The sequence below is a fragment of the Balaenoptera physalus genome (assembly GCF_965194825.1).
Source record: "Balaenoptera physalus genome assembly, chromosome: 1".
NCBI classification, from domain to species: Eukaryota; Metazoa; Chordata; class Mammalia; order Artiodactyla; family Balaenopteridae; genus Balaenoptera; species Balaenoptera physalus.
Genome location: NC_138882.1, coordinates 108232078 through 108251520, shown reverse-complemented (window position 1 = coordinate 108251520; position 19443 = coordinate 108232078). Strand labels below are relative to the sequence as shown.

Here is a 19443-nt window from a genome sequence, read left to right as displayed (position 1 = left end):
ACTCAAGAGAAACAACCTAATTTTAAAGCAGGCAAAAGATTCAAATAGATATTTCACCAAAGCAGATATACTGATGTCAAACACACACATAAAAAAACTGCTCTCAACCTCATTAGCTTTTAGGGAAATGCATGCTAAAATCACAAGATACTTCTACACATCTAATAGAATGCCTGAAATTAAACAATTGACCATATCAAGTGTTGATAAGGATATAGAACTTGAACTCTCAGACTGCTAGTGGTAAATGGCACAACCACTTTGGAAAAGTGTGGTAGGTTCTTAAAAATCAAATATATATCGTCAGCCAATCCATTCCTAGGTACTCACCCCAGAGAAATACAAAGACTTGTACACAAATGTTCATAGCTTTATTTGTAATACTCAAAAGCTGAAAATGACCTGAATGTTCATCAGTTGATGAATGTATGGATAAGCAAGTTGTTGTATACCCATACAACAAAATACTACTGAGCAATGAAAAGAATGAACTACTGATACACACTACCACCTGGACAAAGCTCAAAAAAGTCATGCTGAGTGAAAGCAGACATAATGTATGATGCTATTCATCTGAAATGCAAATTTATAGAGACAGAAAGCAGATCAGTAGTTGCCTAGGGCTGGGGGCAAGAGTGTGGATTAACTGCAAAAAAGCACTAAGGAACATTTTGGGGAAATGTAATGCTCAAAACTAGACTGTCATGATGGTTCCACAACTCTATAAACTGACTGAAATTATTGAACTGGAAACTTAAGCATGGGAGGATTGCATGTATGAACTATAATAAAGTTTTAAATTTTTTAAAAAGGCACCTTAAAAAGAGTAAAAAGATAATCCAAAAATTGGGAAATAATAACAGTTAACATATAAAACCAACAGCAGACCAGTGAATGTTCAGAATATATAAAGAACACTTATGATGCCATCTTACAGGGGTTAAACATCCCAAACAGAAAATGAATAAAAGAAATGAAGAGAAATTATACAGAAGAGGAAACATAATCCATAGATACATAAAAAGATGTTCCTCACTTAATAATCAGGGAAATGCTGATTAACATCAGTCACTAGATAGGCAAAATGCCTCTGACCTAGTTACTTTTAAGAATTTGTCCTACAGTAAATACATACGCACCCAACATAGGTACACCTCAATACATAAGGCAAATGCTAACAGCCATAAATGGGGAAATCAACAGTAACACAATAACAGTGGGGGACTTTAACACCACACTTACACCAATGGATAGATCATCCAGACAGAAAATTAATAAGGAAACACAAGCCTTAAATAACACATTACAACAGATAGATTTAATGGATATTTACAGGACATTCCATCCGAAAGCAGCAGAATACACTTTCTTCTCAAGTGCACATGGAACATTCTTCAGGACAGATCACATCTTGGGTCACAAATCAAGCCTCAGTAAATTTGAGAAAACTGAAATCATATCAAGCATGTTTTCCAACCACAACGCTATGAAATTAGACATCAATTATAGGGAAAAAAAGTGTAAAGAACACAAACACATGAAGGCTAAACAATATGTTACTAAATAATCATTGGATCACTGAAGAAATCAAAGAGGACATAAAAAATACCTAGAGACAAATGACAATGAAAACATGACAATCCAAAACCTATGGGACGCAGCAAAAGCAGTTCTAAGAGGGAAGTTTATAGCAATATAATCCTACTTCAAGAAACAAGAAAAATCTCAAATAAACAACCTATCCTTACACCTAAAGCGACTAGAGAAGAACAAACAAAACCCAAAGTTAGTAGAAGGAGAGAAATCATAAAGATCAGAGCAGAAATAAATGAAATAGAGATGAAGAAAACAATAGCAAAGATCAATGAAACTAAAAGCTGGTTCTTTGAGAAGATAAACAAAATTGATAAACCATTAGCCAGACTCATCAAGAAAAAAAGGGACAGGATCCAAATCAATAAAATTAGAAATGAAAAGGGAGAAGTTGCAATGGACACCACAGAAATACAAAGGATCATAAGAGATTACTACAAGCAACTACACGCCAATAAAATGGACAACCTAGAAGAAATGGACAAATTCTTAGAAAGATACAACCTTCTAAGTTTGAAACAGGAAGAAATAGAAAATATGAACAGACCAATCACAAGTACTGAAACTGAAACTGATTAAAAATCTTCCAACAAACAACGTCCACGGCCAGATGGCTTCACAGGTGAATTTTACGAAACATTTAGAGAAGAATTAACACCTACCCTTCTAAAACTCTTCCAAAAAATTGCGGAGGAAGGAACACTCCCAAGCTCATTCTATGAGGCCACCATCACCCTGATACCAAAACCAGACAAAGACATCACACAAAAAAAATTACAGGCCAATATCACTGATGAACATAGACACAAAAATCCTCAACAAAATACTAGCAAACTGAATCCAACAACACGTTAAAAGGATCATACACCATGATCAAGTGGGATTTATCCCAGGGATGCAAGGATTCTTCAATATACACAAATCAATGTGATACACCACATTAACAAACTGAAGATTAAAACCATATGACCATCTCAGTAGATGCAGAAAAAGCTTTTGACAAAATTCAACACCCACTTATGATAAAAACTCCCCAGAAAGCGGGCTTAGAGGGAACCTACCTCAACATAATAAAGGACATATAAGACAAACCTACAGCTAACATCATACTCCATAGTGAAAAGCTGAAAGCATTTCCTCTAGGATCAGGAATAAGACAAGGATGTCCATTCTCACCACTTTTATTCAACATAGTTTTGGAAGTCCCAGCTACAGCTATTAGAGAAGAAAAAGGAATAAAAGGAATCCATATTGGAAAACAAGAAGTAAAACTGTCACTGTTTGCACATGACATGATACTGTACATAGAAAATCCTAAAGATGCTACCAGAAAACTACTACAGCTAATCAATGAATTTGATAAAATTGCAGGATACAAAATTAACACAAAGAAATCTCTTGCATTCCTATACACTAACAACGAAAGATCAGAGAGAGAGATTAAGGAAACAATCCCATTTACCATCACATCAAAAAGAATAAAACACCTAGGAATAAACCTATAAGGAGCCAAAGACCTATACTCAGAAAACTATAAGATACTGATGAAAGAAATCAAAGATGACACAAACAGATGGAGAGCTATAACATGTTCTTGGATTGGAAGAATTAATATTGTGAAAATGACTATACTACCCACAGCAACCTACAGACTCAATGCAATCGCTATCAAATTACCAAGGGCATTTTTCACAGAACTAGAACAAAAAATTTTAAAATTTGTATGGAAATACAAAAGACCCCAAGCAGCCAAAGCAATCTTGAGAAAGAAGAACAGAGCTGGAGGAATCAGGCTCCCTGACTTCAGACTATACTATGAAGCTACAGTCATCAAACAGTATAATACTGGCCCAAAAACAAAAATACAGATCCATGGAACAGAGATAAACCCATGCACCTAGGGCCACCTAACCTATGACAAAGGAGGCAAGAATATATAATGGAGAAAAGAGAGTCTCTTCAATAAATGGTGCTGGGAAAACTGGACAGCTACATGTAGAAGAATGAAATTAGAACACTCCCTAACACCACACACACAAATAAACTCAAAATGCATTAAGGACCTAAATGTAAGACTGGACACTATAAAACTCTTAGAGGAAAATATAGGTAGAACACTCCTTGACATCAATCACAGCAAGATCTTTTTTGATCCACCACCTACAGTAATGAAAATAAAAGCAAAAATAAACAAATGGGACCTAATGAAACTTAAAAGCTTTTGCACAGCAAAGGAAGCCATAAACAAAACGAAAAGACAACCCACAGAATGGGAGAAAATATTTGCAAACGAAGCAACTGACAAGGGACTAATTTCCAAAATACACAAACAGCTCATGCAGCTCAATATCAAAAAAGGAAACAACCCAATCAAAAAATGGGCAGAAGACCTAAATAGACATTTCTCCAAAGAAGACATACAGATGGCCAACAAACACTTGAAAAGATGTTCAACATCACTAATTATTAGAGAAATGCAAATCAAACCTACAATGAGGTATCACCTCACACTGGTCAGAATGGCCATCATCAAAAAATCTACAAACAATAAATGCTGGAGAAGGTGTGGAGAAAAGGGAACCCTCCTACACTGTTGGTGGGAATGTAAATTGGTACAGCCACTATGTAGAACAGTATGGAGGTTCGTTAAAAAACTAAAAATAGAGCTACCACATAACCCAGCAATTCCACTTCTAGGCATATAACCAGAGAAAACCAGAATTCAAAAGGATGCATGCACCCCAATGTTCATTGCAGCACTATTTACAATAGCCAGGACATGGAAGCAACCTAAATGTCCACTGACAGAGGAATGGATAAAGATGTGGTACATATATACAATGGAATATTAGTCAGCCATAAAAAGGAACGATATTGTGCCATTTGCAGAGACATGGACTGATGCAGAGAATGTCATACAGAGTGAAGTAAGTCAGAAAGAGAAAAACAAATATCGTATAATATCCTTTATATGTAGAATCTAGAAAAATGGTACAGATGAGCTTATTTTCAAAGCAGAAATAGAGTCACAGATGTAGAGAACAAACTTATGGTTACCAAGTGGGGAAGAGGGGGTGGGATGAACTGGGAGATTGCGATTGACACATATGCACTATTATGTATAAAATAGATAACTAATGAGAACCTACTGTATAGTACAGGGTACTCTGCTCAATGCTCTGTAGTGACCTAAATGGGAAGGAAATCTAAAAAACGAGTGGATATATGTATACGTACAACTGATTTACTCTGCTGCACAGCAGAAACTAACACAACATTGTAAAGCAACTATACTCCAATAAAAATTAATTAAAAAAAAAAAGAATTTATCCTACAAATCTATTTGTACAAAGCCACAAAGAAGTATATACAAAGATAACTGCTGAAACATGTATGACTATCTAGACTGATAACAACTTAATCATCCATTAACAGAGCACTATTAAATTATAGTACATCCATATACTGGAATACTTCTAACTTATTAAAAACAAACAAGCAAGCAAAAACGTACATTCTAATACATGAAAATGGACCTGTACCATGATAATACTGTTAAACGAAAAAAGCAAGGTGTAGAACAGTGGGCATGTACTATTTATGCTTATCTATACCAACACTCATGTATACAAACATACAGACATATACATATATCCTTGTATATATTTTAAGTATTTTTCGAATATATCACAAAAAACTCCCAGGATTTTTTCTCTGAGAAGGGGACTAGGGACCACAGTAGGTACATTTAGACAATACATCCTCTTAAATATTTGGGAGCTTCCCATGCTCATATATTTTTATCTATTTTTTAAATAGTTAATACAAAAGAAATAAAAATTAATTTAGAACCATCTGTGGAATGAGGTGGTTAATCAAACTGAGAAATGCTATCTCTAGATAAAATCTGTCTCTGAATACACACTCTGGGCTAAACACTATCAAAATTTAATCAATCATCTGATGTCAGTTCCTTTCTTACTGCAGACAATCCCTCACCTACTTCATAATCTCCAGGATGAAATCTGATCATGTTTGACTTTGTGAATTTACGCCACACAAAAAGAATCAGAATCAGATACTCTAAAGTTTTTAAGAGATTCTGTCACAAGTACTTTCTTTGACATCAAATAACATCTCCTCTTTAATAAAAGGTTAGTCTGAAAGATACTAGTTAACCATCATAATGGTGTTTCACCACAAACTGTACTTTGTCTTGTTCATTGCTATATCTCTTGCAACTAGAACAATGTCTAGCCACAGCAGACATTCATTAAATATATACCGAATGAATGAATTCCTTAGAGATTACTGTCTTCAAAAATAAAAGTGAAGAAACAAGTTATTTTGTCTATTTTGCTTTAAAAGTATCAAGTGATCTTTCTATTTGTCAGCATGGCACGATCTTTTAAAACACTCCTATGTATTTCCTTCAGCATGATTTTGTTTCTTTCTTAATTTAACTCATGTTACTCTACATCCTCACAGTTAAACAACTACTTGAATGTACTAAATCTTGACAGTAACATTTTAAGAAATCAGGTACATCACAGATTCAATGTCATTAAATGATTTTTTTTTTTTTAACTGCAACTAAAAAGAACATGTTTTAATCGCCATGGCTGCTAGCACAAGACTACCTAGATTAGTGGTCTCCATAGCAGGCAGTGATTACAACCACCCATTGGGGTATGAGAAGAAAATCTTTTAACTTTGATTTATACACATTTTTTCATCTCATTCTTTAATTTCTATTTTGGAATACATTTTATTATTAATAATAACGGATAACATTAATGAAGCACTTATGTACCAGGCACTATTCTAAGCAAATGCAGCAGCTCACTTAACACTCACAATAATCCAGTAAGATAGATAAAATTATTGCTCCACTTTACAAATGGAGAAACTGAAACACAACAGTTGGATATTGTTTTTTGCTTGTTACTGGCTTGCCCAACTTCATACTGACAGAGGCAGGATTTAAACTCTAACAACAGATTCCATGTTTTTAACCATTATAATTGAGTAGTATATGCATTCAATTCACAAATAAATAAATATTCATGTATCAGAGATTCAAGCTCAAAGTGTTTTGTTAGTATTAGGGTTTTTTGGTTGCTGTTATTAGGGATGCATATCAAAAGAATATGGAGATCAATAATATAGGAGACACTGAAAGTCTTGAGTCAGTATTTAAGAATAGGATTGTTATAATGATTCCTCCGATTCCAGAAGAGCTATAAGAAAGCTAATCTTATAAGTCATATTTAGTCCTACCAACTAAGCAATTATCTGTAGTAGTTCCTGTCCTCATTTTGGACATTATATATATTCCTGGAAAGCTGTTTAAAATAAAAAAGCAATTGTGAATTTGATAATAATTCTCAAGAAAAAACTGATACCAAGACGTAAACACACTTGAGCATACGGATATTTATTTAAAAACAACAGTATTCCTTTGATTACACATATCTAATTTTCAATAAGCAGTATAAGAAAAGCCAATTAAATGCAACCAAATACTCCTTACATAATAACATTCTAAGCATAAAAACTCAGGCTTAATTCTCATTTCACTGAGAATTCTCAATAGCTCCAAATAGTAATTAATAAGGTTATGGCTAAAAAGAAGTACGTGCCTAAGCAACACAGCAAACTTATTTTTAGGGCAGCCCAAAACTAATTTGAGAAAGAGTTTATAATAGCAGTTTCAAAGTCCTCAATTCTACCTTTTATAAAATATTCTTTTCAAAAATGTTTGTGTCCATGATTTAGGAAAAAAAATCAATTTGGACCTGAAGTTAGGAATGAAAACAGAATCAGTGGCTCATCTGGGTGGATTAAATTACAGTGAAAATAGAATTATAATACATGTGAAAACAGTGTATATATCTAAGACAGTAATAACAATGATGAAAAACTCAAGTGAGCAGAAAAAAGCCTTCGCAAATAAATCAAGGTTTGGAGGGATTGCTAAGTGTGTGCTATTTGAGATAATGTTGCCAGAACTACATTTTATAACTTGTTATAACCCTGCCCATCAGACCCTTAAATTCTGACAATGGGATCCAAAATGTCACCACAGCTAATATACCGGCAGTATGAAGTCAGTAATCCTAGATAAGTTTGAGAGTTGTAGAAGATATAAGGAGAAGAATGAATAAAAATGGAGAGGTTGAACAGGAATAAAAAAAGTTTAAACATACTGATATCTAGGTTATTATAAATTACAGTGACTCAAAAAAAATCATATAATGTAGATAGTATTTCCTGTAAGCATATACACTAGATATTCAGAAATATATTCATCTAATACATCACCTAATACACTTAGCAACTGATCAAAGAATAAATTAATTTTTTAAATTAAAAAATAAATTGCTATTTTTTTAAAAAAAAAGGTATTAGAATTGGCTACCTTTGGTCCTGAAACTGGGTGGATGGTATTTTTGGCAGCTATAGGATGAGGAAAGGTATTCTGGAATGCAAATGCAGAGGAGACAGGATAACCAATCCCACAAGTTGGGTAAGTCAGTCTACTCTCAACCTAAAAATAAAAGCATAAAAAAGGTTAAGGATGAGAAATCAGTTCTAAATGGTATTTGGTGATCCAGGAGGCATTAGCATCTGTTATAATAACTAACAGCTAAGGACACTATCTCAGAAGCCGATTTTGTTTATCATGACACCACAAAACTCTGCTTCATTATATAATATATCACGAGGCTGGAATACCTTTGGCCCAGAGGGCTTTTCAGAGTGGCTTTGCAAGCTTAGACAAAACAAAACCACTGGACCTGCCTTTGAACTGAAGTAAAACAAAGACCTCTGAACCATCTTGGTTCCCTCGAGGCCTCAAATTACTGAAAAGGGGGTTGAGGGGTAGTCATAGATCAAAAGGCCAATAAGGGATAAAATAAAAATAATTTTCTACCAGACTGAGTAAAAACAGTATTTGTGTTCTTAGAAATAATTTGCTCTACCACTAATTTTCAATATAGTGACACCACCATTAACGAACATCATGAAAAGTTTGTTTTTACAAGAGGACAATTACAACACAAATCTTAATAAGCACTCATGTACAAAAGTGGCTGTATGACAAAAATACCCTTTACACAGCTATTTATCATCAGTCATTGAGGTTAAGCCTGTCAAGTTTTTTCAAGTTCGTAATTCAGTACCAGGCACTTCATTCTGCACCTTTTCCCAAATTAGCACAAATCCTTTCCCTTTAAACATCAAGTACTATCTCATTTACTAGAGTAGATTAAAAATTCTATTATGGATTTGCATTTTAAATCCTCTGCCAATGCCCTCCAGTCAAAGACCACCAGAAACAAATCTAGAGGTGTACACACTCTTTGCAACAAGGAAGACTGCACACCACGTGGAACCTAGTAAAGAGAGGTGTCTCAGTAAGACAGTGTTAAAAGGGAGTTATTTATTGGACTTAGTCATGTGTTAGGTGAGTTAAGGAACAGTTTAAGAACACAGGGCTTTGCTGTGGACTGGATGCTATCAAGAAATGGGGATAACTATATGACTGGGTATCTGAATAAATCTTATCTAATAAGGTAGGATGAATGTATTGAGGCTGAAGCTATAATTAGTAATGAGCAGCAGTCACTCACTTTAGCCAGGATAGAAGGATACTTGCCCATTTTTGTGGTTTGGCAATGTCATATTCTTGTCTGTGTTCGGACATGATTATGAAGTGGTCTTGTTTTTGTCTTGATCGATCACAGTCAGAGAGTGGCCTTGCCTGATGCTCATATTCTGTGAAACTGTTTATGTTCAGCAGGAGAACCCCAAAACCTCGCTCTGAGTGCAAGGTCAATTCCCAGCAATCCCTAGACCTAGCTGATAATACCAAGCCAGATCCAGGTACTCAGAGCTAAAAAACTCTAACGAGTTTCTTCCAGAATCTAGAGCTGACAAGCCTGGTAACAGGGTTTTTCTTTCTCTCTTTTTCTTCTAATAGAATTCAGATTAGGCTCCTCCACTACAGTGCCAAACTTGAGCCCATACCTTGTTCTCCCTTACTGAGGCCTCCTAAATACTGTGTGTGTGTGTTAACAGTTTTTCAGCACATTTGGCATTAGTTAATACTGAGTGATTTCAATATCCATTAAAATCTTACAAAGACATATACCCTTAAAATATAGCCTCTTTGTTAAGAATAAGTGTACCTTTATGTCCCACTTCCAAATGGAACTTAAACTCTACTTCAGTGCTAAAAATTGTAGGACTCTAGTCATATTAGGTACCAGCACCTAACAATCTGGAAATATGTTTGTTTTAGAAAATTTACTAAGACCACTCACAACATCTTAATTTAAATCTTACCACATTAGAGTTAGGAGAAATTCCACTTCTGATGGTGTTGATACTAGAATGTACAGGTGGAGTGGTTGAAGGTCCCAATACATCTTGCTTTCTCACTAGCTGATTTTCATTTAATTCTTTATTTAACCATGTGATTACTTAAATAAAAGAACAAGAAACAAGGTAAAGAATTTTGAATATTTTTATTTTTCTAATAATTTTAAATATTTAAAAATTATATTGAAATTTTTTTAATTATAAGTTTTTAAAACTACCTTATATCACAGGAGAACAACATAGGTTCACCTAAATTTTTGTCATTAAATATTCTTATTTTAGCAACTGCCACATAGGACTCCTTATTCTTTTACTATCAGAAGCACATATTTCTGCTAGTCAAGGATCTCTTTAAAGGCTTTCATTTCCAGAATGATACCTTCCAGTTTATTTAAAAATCAAGCTCTTATTTCTCATAATCCATATTAGAAACTGAGAAAATGTTAAAGGCTTAATCTCATATTTTTGTTTCAAATAGTTCATACCATTGCCAGTAGGTAAACACAGCAATTATAACAAGTAGTAGTAAAGAATTTAAATAGTAAATTATAGTTAATATTTTCAACACTTAATTTTGGGTTACTGACACATGTAATAGGGTTTTTTTTAATAATGATGGTAACTGTTTTACAGGACAGTTGATATAATTTACTACAGCAAAGACATTAAGATGGTACATTTAAAGCAGATTATTTGTATATAGCAGTACCTTGATTTACCTAGACTTATGAATTCAAATAAAAATTTCAGGTTAAGAATAAAGCTACGAACCTCATTTACATAAAAAGGTAAAATACTTACACTTCTCATTATTTTTTAGAAGCTGTTTGCTTTCTTCAAGTTTTTGAACTGTAGCTTCTAATTGTTCTTGTAATTTGCATACCTGAAATATGTTAATCCTTATAGTAAGCATAATAAAGGCTAAAACAAAGACTGAAGAAATGTATTCATTAAATAATTCATTAAATGTATTCATTAAATAATTCATTAAATGTATTCATTAAATAATTAACAACTATTAATTACTATTAAATAAGAAAGGAATTAGCTCAGCAGTAAAATAAAATATATACATATAATTACATATATACACACATATACATACACATATATACGTATGAACACTCAAGGTATTTGAGCCATGATAACTAACTTTTCAAACTGAAATAGGTTATTAAGTTCTGTTGATTATAGTCATGTTCTTTTGGGGAAAAAAAGCCAGAACTATTCTCTAATATAACGAAGTAGAAGTTTTAAAAGTACATGAGGACATTCATTATGCTTTGCAAATAGTCACACATGCAAAAATATAAAATATTAACTACCTCTTGCTCTTTAATTCGGAGAGACTGTCCAACATCTTGTAATTCTTTTTGTTCCTTTTGTAATTTTTCTTCCTTCTCAGCCAAGAGTTTCTCTTGCTGAATAGTTACTGTATTCTTCAGTTTCAATTTACCCATTAAGGTCTTCAGATCCCCTTGCAACTTTTTGATAATTTCATTTGCCTGTAAAAGAACTTCATATGTACATCTCTACATAATCCAATGAAATATCAATTTTCTATTAAGTTTTTAAAAACAAACCTTAAGAAGTTCAGCTGATAATGATTTTATTGTAGCTTCAAGTTTTCCTAGTTGCACCTGATTTTTCTCACCATTTTCTTCTAAAGCCACCTGATACATATTTTTAAAAACATGAATAATTAGGAAGTCTGTGTTTATTTAGGAAAAGCATCATTTATAAATGTGATCATTTATAGATCATTTATAAACCATCAATTTGTTTAGAAAATTTTAAAATAGACCTTTTGTTCCTGGATTGTATCAAATGCTTCTTTTGTTCTTAAAACAAGTTGATCCTTATCCTTGATTTCCTGTTCTAGAACAGCCACTTTTGTTTGTAGCTGATTAATATGCTTTTCTTTTTCATGGCACTCAGCATCAAGTGTAGAATTCTCTCTTCGCAAAGAGAGGACTTCTTGCTTAGCCCGCTGGAGCTCCTGGAGGAGGAAAAAAAAAAAAGTTGCATTATGAAAAAGGGAAGTTGGCTGGTCCAGTAATTTATAATTAAGATATTTAAAATAGAAAAAAAGTCTTTAATAACTTTAAAGTTCTAGTACTGGTGTTCTTTTAAAGAAATGAAGGTCTCTCTAAAGGCATATGTAACTTGTAGATTTGAAATATAATTGTAAAATACACTAGTATCTAATGCAACGACAACAAGGGAGAATAAAACAATCCTTATTTATGAATAAATTACTAGAACTTTTGAAAACCAGTAACAAGAATTTTCTGATGTCTTGAAATTTACAGTTTTAAAAAAAATCACTTAGGTAATAAATGCTCATTATAACAGAATTTCAAAATACATAAAATATATAAATAAAAAGAAAGCCCTATCATTCTACCACCAAAGCAGTGACTCGCAATCTAGTCTGCATATTGAAATCACCTGGAAAGCTTTAAAAACTACTGATGCCTGGTACCACGCCCAAGAGATTCTGATTTCATTAGTGTGAGATATGGCCTGAGCTCTTCAACTGTTTCCAAGGGCAGCAAGGAATCATGAGATATTGTTAACTGACAATAATTGCTAATTAAAAACAGATTATCATACTAAGTGAAGTCAGAAAGAGAAAGAAATACTATATGATATCACTTATATGTGGAATCCAAAATATGATACAAATGAACATATTTACAAAACAGAAACAGACTCATAGACATAGAAAACAAACTTATGGTTACCAAAGGGGAAGCCGGGGGGCAGGCTGGCTATACATTAGGAGTTTAGGATTAGCAGATACAAACTACTATGTATAAAACAGATAAATAACAAGGTCCTAATGTATACCACAGGGAACTATATTCAATAACCTATAATAAACCATAATGGAAAATATGAAAAATAATATTAAAAAATAGATTTAAAAAAAAATCTATACTAGATCACATCTCAATCAGCTAATATCAGTCCAAATGTTGCCAGTATACTATACTAAAGTCCAGTATGTAGTATTCCTAGTTAGTTTTCGATTTTAACAAAAACTTTACAAAATAATTTTAGAGTATTATACCATAGTGGTTTTAGAAGCACAGACTCTGCTATCAGGCAGACTTAGAATACATATCCTGGCTCTTCTGTGTGACCCTGGGAATTACTTAACCTCCTTAAACTTCAGTTCCCTTATTTGTAGAATAGAAACAACACCTCATAAATTATTTAACTTCATCTTCACAAAAACCCTTACATATACTACTTAGTATATTGCCTGGCACATAGTAAATACCTAATAAATGGTAGTAATTATTAACTTTAGGGTACTAATCTCTAAAAGGTATAATTTAACATAATTGGGTAACAATACTCAGAAGTTTAAAAAAGAAAATTCCCAGGACTCATAATTTGCAAGTCTTATGCAAACCTTGGAAGAAATATTTTGATTACATTATATGAAAATCAACATAACAAAGCACACTGTTTATACACTGGCCAGTGTCAGTGCTAAAACAGAAGAAACCACATAGCATTATAATGAAGTATTCACTATCCAATGTACTATGCAGGCTGAAATGTTTTACTAACTGGTGTGAAAGGTGAAGGGGGTAGTGAGAAGGACTGAAGACATCTGTTAGGGCAGAATGCTGTGAGGATCTGAACATAAAATCAGTCAGGCTTTAGAGTTTCTAAGCATAACAGACTGGTGAAATGGAGTTGGATGTCTTGTGAGCTAGAATAACACTGGAGATCTTTACATTTAAACAGGACAGACTTAACAAAATCTACATATGTTTTCTAATAACTCATATGACAATAATGTATAATAATGCTAGGAAGGAGTCTATCATCACTGCCAAAGTATCAACAAAAGTACCACTATAGCAAAATATTTTAAATTGTCTCTGTTGCCTAAAAGAACAAGGTAGTACTAGTACTAGAGACAGGTAAATAAAGGATTTCAATCCTCACTTTTCTACTTATGGCCATGCCAACTTGGGCAAGTTACTTAAGCTCTCTGTGCCTTAGTTTCATCATCTGTAAGATGGGGATAATAATGGTACCTTCTTTAAAATAATTGTTATAAGAATTAAATGAGTTAATATATATGCAAAGCACATAAAACAGTGTTCAGTAAGCATTAGCTATTATCATTTCTATTATTAGCATTATTATTTCTAGACACTAAACTTCATATAGTTGTTTAATATGTTGAGTAGACTGAAAGAAAGAACCAGCCCTGCCAACACTGAGCACCCTGAGCCACAGACACTGTGCTGATGTTGAAAGTACACTGAGAGATCTGAGGGCCGTGCCAACGAGCTGCTCCTCAAGGCCCCAACTAAAAATATCCAAGTTTACCTTAGCGCTGTTCTCAATTAGCCCATTTTATTAGATTTCGGATTCTCAATTTTCTTCGTATTGTCTGAACTGACTACCCTAAAACTACAAGAGATCCTTGCAGAGCATCCAGAACACCACCCGTACACGTAATAAAGTAAACAAATCAAAATCAAATTAAACTGTGCTTTTAAATTGGGGGGTGGAAAGACCAACCCCAACGTTCCATACCTCTTCAACACCAGACAGTTTTGTTTTAAGTTCTCTGATGGTAGAGTCTCCTTTATATTTCCTTTCAGTGAGGTCTTTATTAGCAGATTCTAACTCAGACAATCTGTTTTGTAGCTGCTGGATGTTTCGTTGATGGAGGATTTCTAAATCTTTTTTCTGTTGTTCATGCTGCTGTTGGTATCGAACCTGTGCCTATTATATAATAAAATACAGTACCAAAGTTCAAAGAAAAAAAAATACAAATATGAGATTTGAAGAAAAAAAAATCTTAATTATCCTTCTTTATAAGATTTCCTTGCTTTTAAGAGAATCTATTTTCAATTATGGATTTCATGAAAAAGAAAAGTCAACAAAGTCAAATTTACCACTATGATCTTGTTCATAATTTCTTCTTCTCCTAAACCCACATGTTTAGACATAATGGTCTTCAAATTAAGGGAAGAATGATATAGGATTAAGTTAAAAAAGAAAAAAGCAAATTGCAAAATAGTATATATAGTGTCAACCTATTTCTGAGAAAAAAAATGAGCAGGTACATAAGGAAGATTCAGTATTTGCTTTAAACCACATTATACTGTTTCAGTTTTTTTTTTTTTTAAACTTTGGGCTTATTTATTTATTTATTTACTTATGGCTGTGTTGGGTCTTCATTTCTGTGTGAGGGCTTTCTCTAGTTGCCACAAGAGGGGGCCACTCTTCATCGCGGTGCACGGGCCTCTCATTATCGCGGCCTCTCTTGTTGCGGAGCACAGGCTCCAGACGCGCAGGCTCAGCAATTGTGGCTCACGGGCCTAGTTGCTCCGTGGCATGTGGGATCCTCCCAGATCAGGGCTCGAACCTATGTCCCCTGCACTGGCAGGCAGACTCTCAACCACTGTGCCACCAGGGAAGCCCCTGTTTCAGTTTTTTACAACCAGTATATATGTCTTCTAATGAAAGAAACATCTAAACTTGTAAAATTGACAAGGTATTGCTCAGTCTTACATTTAGCTGTTACATTGTACCAACAATAAAATTTGAACATAGTTGTAACTCTGAAATCTCTGGTACCTCTTTGAATCATACCACTAATCTATCTTAATAATTTCTGTCATTGGACTTGGAGAGCATTATGCTAAATGAAGTAAGTCAGAGAAAGAAAAATACTATATGATATCACTTATATGTGGAATCTAAAAAATACAGCAGACTAGTGAATAAAACAAAAAAGAAGCAGACTCACAGATATAAAGAACAAACTAGTGGTTATCAGTGAGGAGAGGGAAGGGGGAGGGGCTATATAGGGTTAGAGGATTAAAAAAGGGTTATTATGGGATTATATAAAATTATGTATGTGAAACTTTAAAAACTGTAAAGCACTATAGAATTTAAAGAATCTTTCAATACCAAATTTAAAAAATTTTAAATAATAATTTCTGTTGATGAACACTATCAAATCCTAAATACATTTTAAAAATAAAGAGTATTTTTCTGATTATGAAAGTTACACATTCTCTTAAAGGCATAAAGAAAGAAATCACAAATAACCGATAATCTCATCCAAGCAGTCATTCTAAATATTTAGGAATATTCCTTTCGAGTCATTTATACACTTATACTGACACCACACATACACACAGTTAAATTTAACAAAATGAGACCAACCTGTTTACACAATTTAATCATGCTTTTTAATCCTTTAGCATTTGCACCTCCTCACATCATTAAAAAAACTCTTTGTAAATACTTTTAATAGCTGCACAATATTCTATCCCATGGCTATACCATAATGCAATTAACCCCTGCTCTACTATGGATACTGAGTTTCCAATTTTTCGCAATTACAAATAAAACTATGGTTAATATTTTTGTACGTAAGCATACATCCAAATTCAGATTATTCCTTATGATCAATTATAGGTCAAAAATATGTAAACAAATATAAAGCTTGATACTAGCTCCAAAACTGCATTCCAGAAAAGTTGTACCCATTCAAAAATTCCTACCACAAAACCAGGAGAGTGTCTCTCTCATAAAATACTTTGGGAATTTTACATAACTATTTTAAGAATTCCTCATTTTTGGAAAACTGAAATTGAGAGAAGAAGGAAGAAAAAGAGAGAAAACAGAAAAAAAGAGTCCATATAAAACTGAAAATGCAACCCTGGAAGAAAACACTCAAGGAGCAATCAAGAAAAAAAAAAACAACAATGAGCAAACTGGTTCAGATGCTAACTGTAACTGTCTAAGAGGGTAATCAAACACACTGAAGGCAACAGAGACCAAAGATTATAAAAATAAAGAACTGGCTTTATCCCAGCAATAATCAGAATTTTGGAGCTTTTGTTTTAAAAAGTGTAATGGATAGGATTACAATATTTACATTTTCTAATTAGTTTATTTCAGGTGATTCTGATGCACACTAAAGTCTTAAAATCACTGCCCTATAGACTATCAGCAGGAAGAGAAGAGTGGCTTGCTTGGTTTTTTTAAAATTTTTATTTATTTATTTATTTATTTATTTATGGCTGTGTTGGGTCTTCGTTTCCGTGTGAGGGCTTTCTCTAGTTGTGGCAAGTGGGGGCCACTCTTCATCGCGGTGCACGGGCCTCTCACTATCGCGGCCTCTCTTGTTGCGGAGCACAGGCTCCAGATGCGCAGGCTCAGCAATTGTGGCTCACGGGCTTAGTCGCTCCGCAGCATGTGGGATCTTCCCAGACCAGGGCTCGAACCCGTGTCCCCTGCATTGGCAGGCAGATTCTCAACCACTGCGCCACCAGGGAAGCCCCTTGCTTGGTTTTAAAGTCTCAAAGGACTGATTCACAATCCTATTAGAAAATGCAGTAAGGAATGCAAACAAATCCTTCAGTCATTTTGGTGTTATAAACAAATACACTTATTATGAGACTTTTAGAACCTAACTTGTTTGAAAATAGAGACAAAAAAAACTTTAGTAAACAATAGAAATTAATGAAATCGGGGTGGGTGGGGAGACAGTGTAGAACTAATTAATGAAAGAAAAAACTGGTTCTTTAAAAATACTACAAAAAACCAGACAATCAAGTCTCATTAAAAAAAAGACATTAAGAACGTAAGAGAAATGGTATGAAGACTTTAAAAATCATAAAACAACATATAAGGTATTTTACTAATACATTTAAACACAAAGATGAAATACATGGCTTTTTAAGGAAATATAACTGACATAACTAACTCAAGAAAAAACAGAAAATCCAAAAGGACCAATAATCATGAAGGAAACCAGAAAAGAACCTAAAGAAAAATGTCTTAAAAAGGCATCAGACCCACGCACACGACCTGCCTGAGCTGAGGTGCTGGCAGCAGCCATTCCGCGCTAGGAACTCCGGTCAGAAGAGCCGGGTGCAAGGCCTCTGCATGTGGGCCCCTGTGAGCAAGTGAAACCCGACTAAGCACAAAGGGAAAAAAAAAGCTGTCTTAGAGCTGTGACTATTTTCAAGGCTACTGTTTTTCTGTGGAACACTGCCTTTGGGGCAAAACAAGGAAGAAACAGGTGATTCTAATGTGCAGCACAGGAGAGACACTGCAGGCCAGCTTCTCCTACTGTCAAGGCACTCCAGCCATGTGGCTGACAGGGTCTTGATGCTTCAGCCAGGTGTCAGGCCTCAGCCTCTGAAGTGGGAGAGCTGAGTTCAGGACACTGGACCACCAGAGACCTCCTGGCCCCACAAAATATCAATCAGCGAGAGCTCTCCCAGAGATCTCCATCTCAACACTAAGACCCAGCTCCACTCAACGACCAGCAAGCTACAGTGCTGGACATGCCATGCCAAACAACTAGCAAGACAGGAACACAACCTCACCCATTAGCAGAGAGGCTAAAATCGTACTAAGTTCACAGACACCCCAAAACACACCACCGGATATGGTCCTGCCCACCAGAAAGACAAGATCCAGCCTCATCCACCAGAACACAGGCACCAGTCCCCTCTACCAGGAAGCCTACACAACCCACTGAACCAACCTTACCCACTGGGGGCAGACACCAAAAACAGCAGGAACTACGAACCTGCAGCCTGCAAAAAGGAGACCCCAAACACAGGAAGTTAAGTAAAATGAGAAGACAGAGAAATACGCAGCAGATGAAGGAGCTAGGTAAAAACCCACCACAACAAACAAATGAAGAGGAAAGAGGCAGTCTACCTGAAAAAGAATTCAGAGTAATGATAGTAAAGATGATCCAAAATCTTGGAAACAGAATGGAGAAAATACAAGAAACGTTTAAACAAGGACCTAGAAGAACTAAAGAGCAAGCAAACAATGATGAACAACACAATAAATGAAATTAAAAATTCTCTAGAAGGAATCATATAGCAGAGTAACTGAGGCAGCAGAACAGATAAGTGACCTGGAAGATAAAATAGTGGAAATAACTACCACAGAGCAGAATAAAGAAAAAAGAATGAAAAGAACTGAGGGCGGTCTCAGAGACTTCTGATACCAAAACCAGACAAAGATGTCACAAAAAAAGAAAACTACAGGCCAATATCATTGATGAACACAGATGCAAAAATCTTCAACAAAATACTAGCAAACAGAAGCCAGCAGCACATTAAAAGGATCATACACCATGATCAAGTGGGGTTTATCCCAGGTTTATCCCAGCAGCACATTAAAAGGATCATACATCATGATCAAGTGGGGTTTATCCCAGGAATCCCCACCTGATCATATACCATGATGAAGTGGGGTTTTATCCCTTCATTATATGCAAATCAATCAAAGTGATACACCATATCAGCAAATTGAAGGATAAAAACCATATGATAATCTCAATAGATGCAGAAAAAGCTTTCAACAAAATTCAACACCCATTTACGATAAAAACTCTCCAGAAAGTAGGCACAGAGGGAACTTACCTCAACATAATAAAGG

General features: G+C 34.5%; 1 protein-coding gene across 2 annotated transcripts in view; it reads right to left on the bottom strand.

Moving 5' to 3' along the window:
- Positions 1-19443, bottom strand: part of SASS6 (SAS-6 centriolar assembly protein) — a 52582-nt gene that overhangs the window by 12005 nt on the left and 21134 nt on the right. For both annotated transcript variants that reach the window (XM_082452032.1, XM_082452033.1), the window contains exons 8-14: positions 14551-14742; positions 11786-11980; positions 11565-11654; positions 11307-11486; positions 10783-10864; positions 9946-10082; positions 8015-8143 (exon numbers count right to left, since the gene is read on the bottom strand). In XM_082452032.1, the coding sequence (XP_082308158.1) occupies positions 8015-8143; positions 9946-10082; positions 10783-10864; positions 11307-11486; positions 11565-11654; positions 11786-11980; positions 14551-14742 (1005 nt within the window). The remainder of the gene's footprint in view (positions 1-8014; positions 8144-9945; positions 10083-10782; positions 10865-11306; positions 11487-11564; positions 11655-11785; positions 11981-14550; positions 14743-19443) is intronic.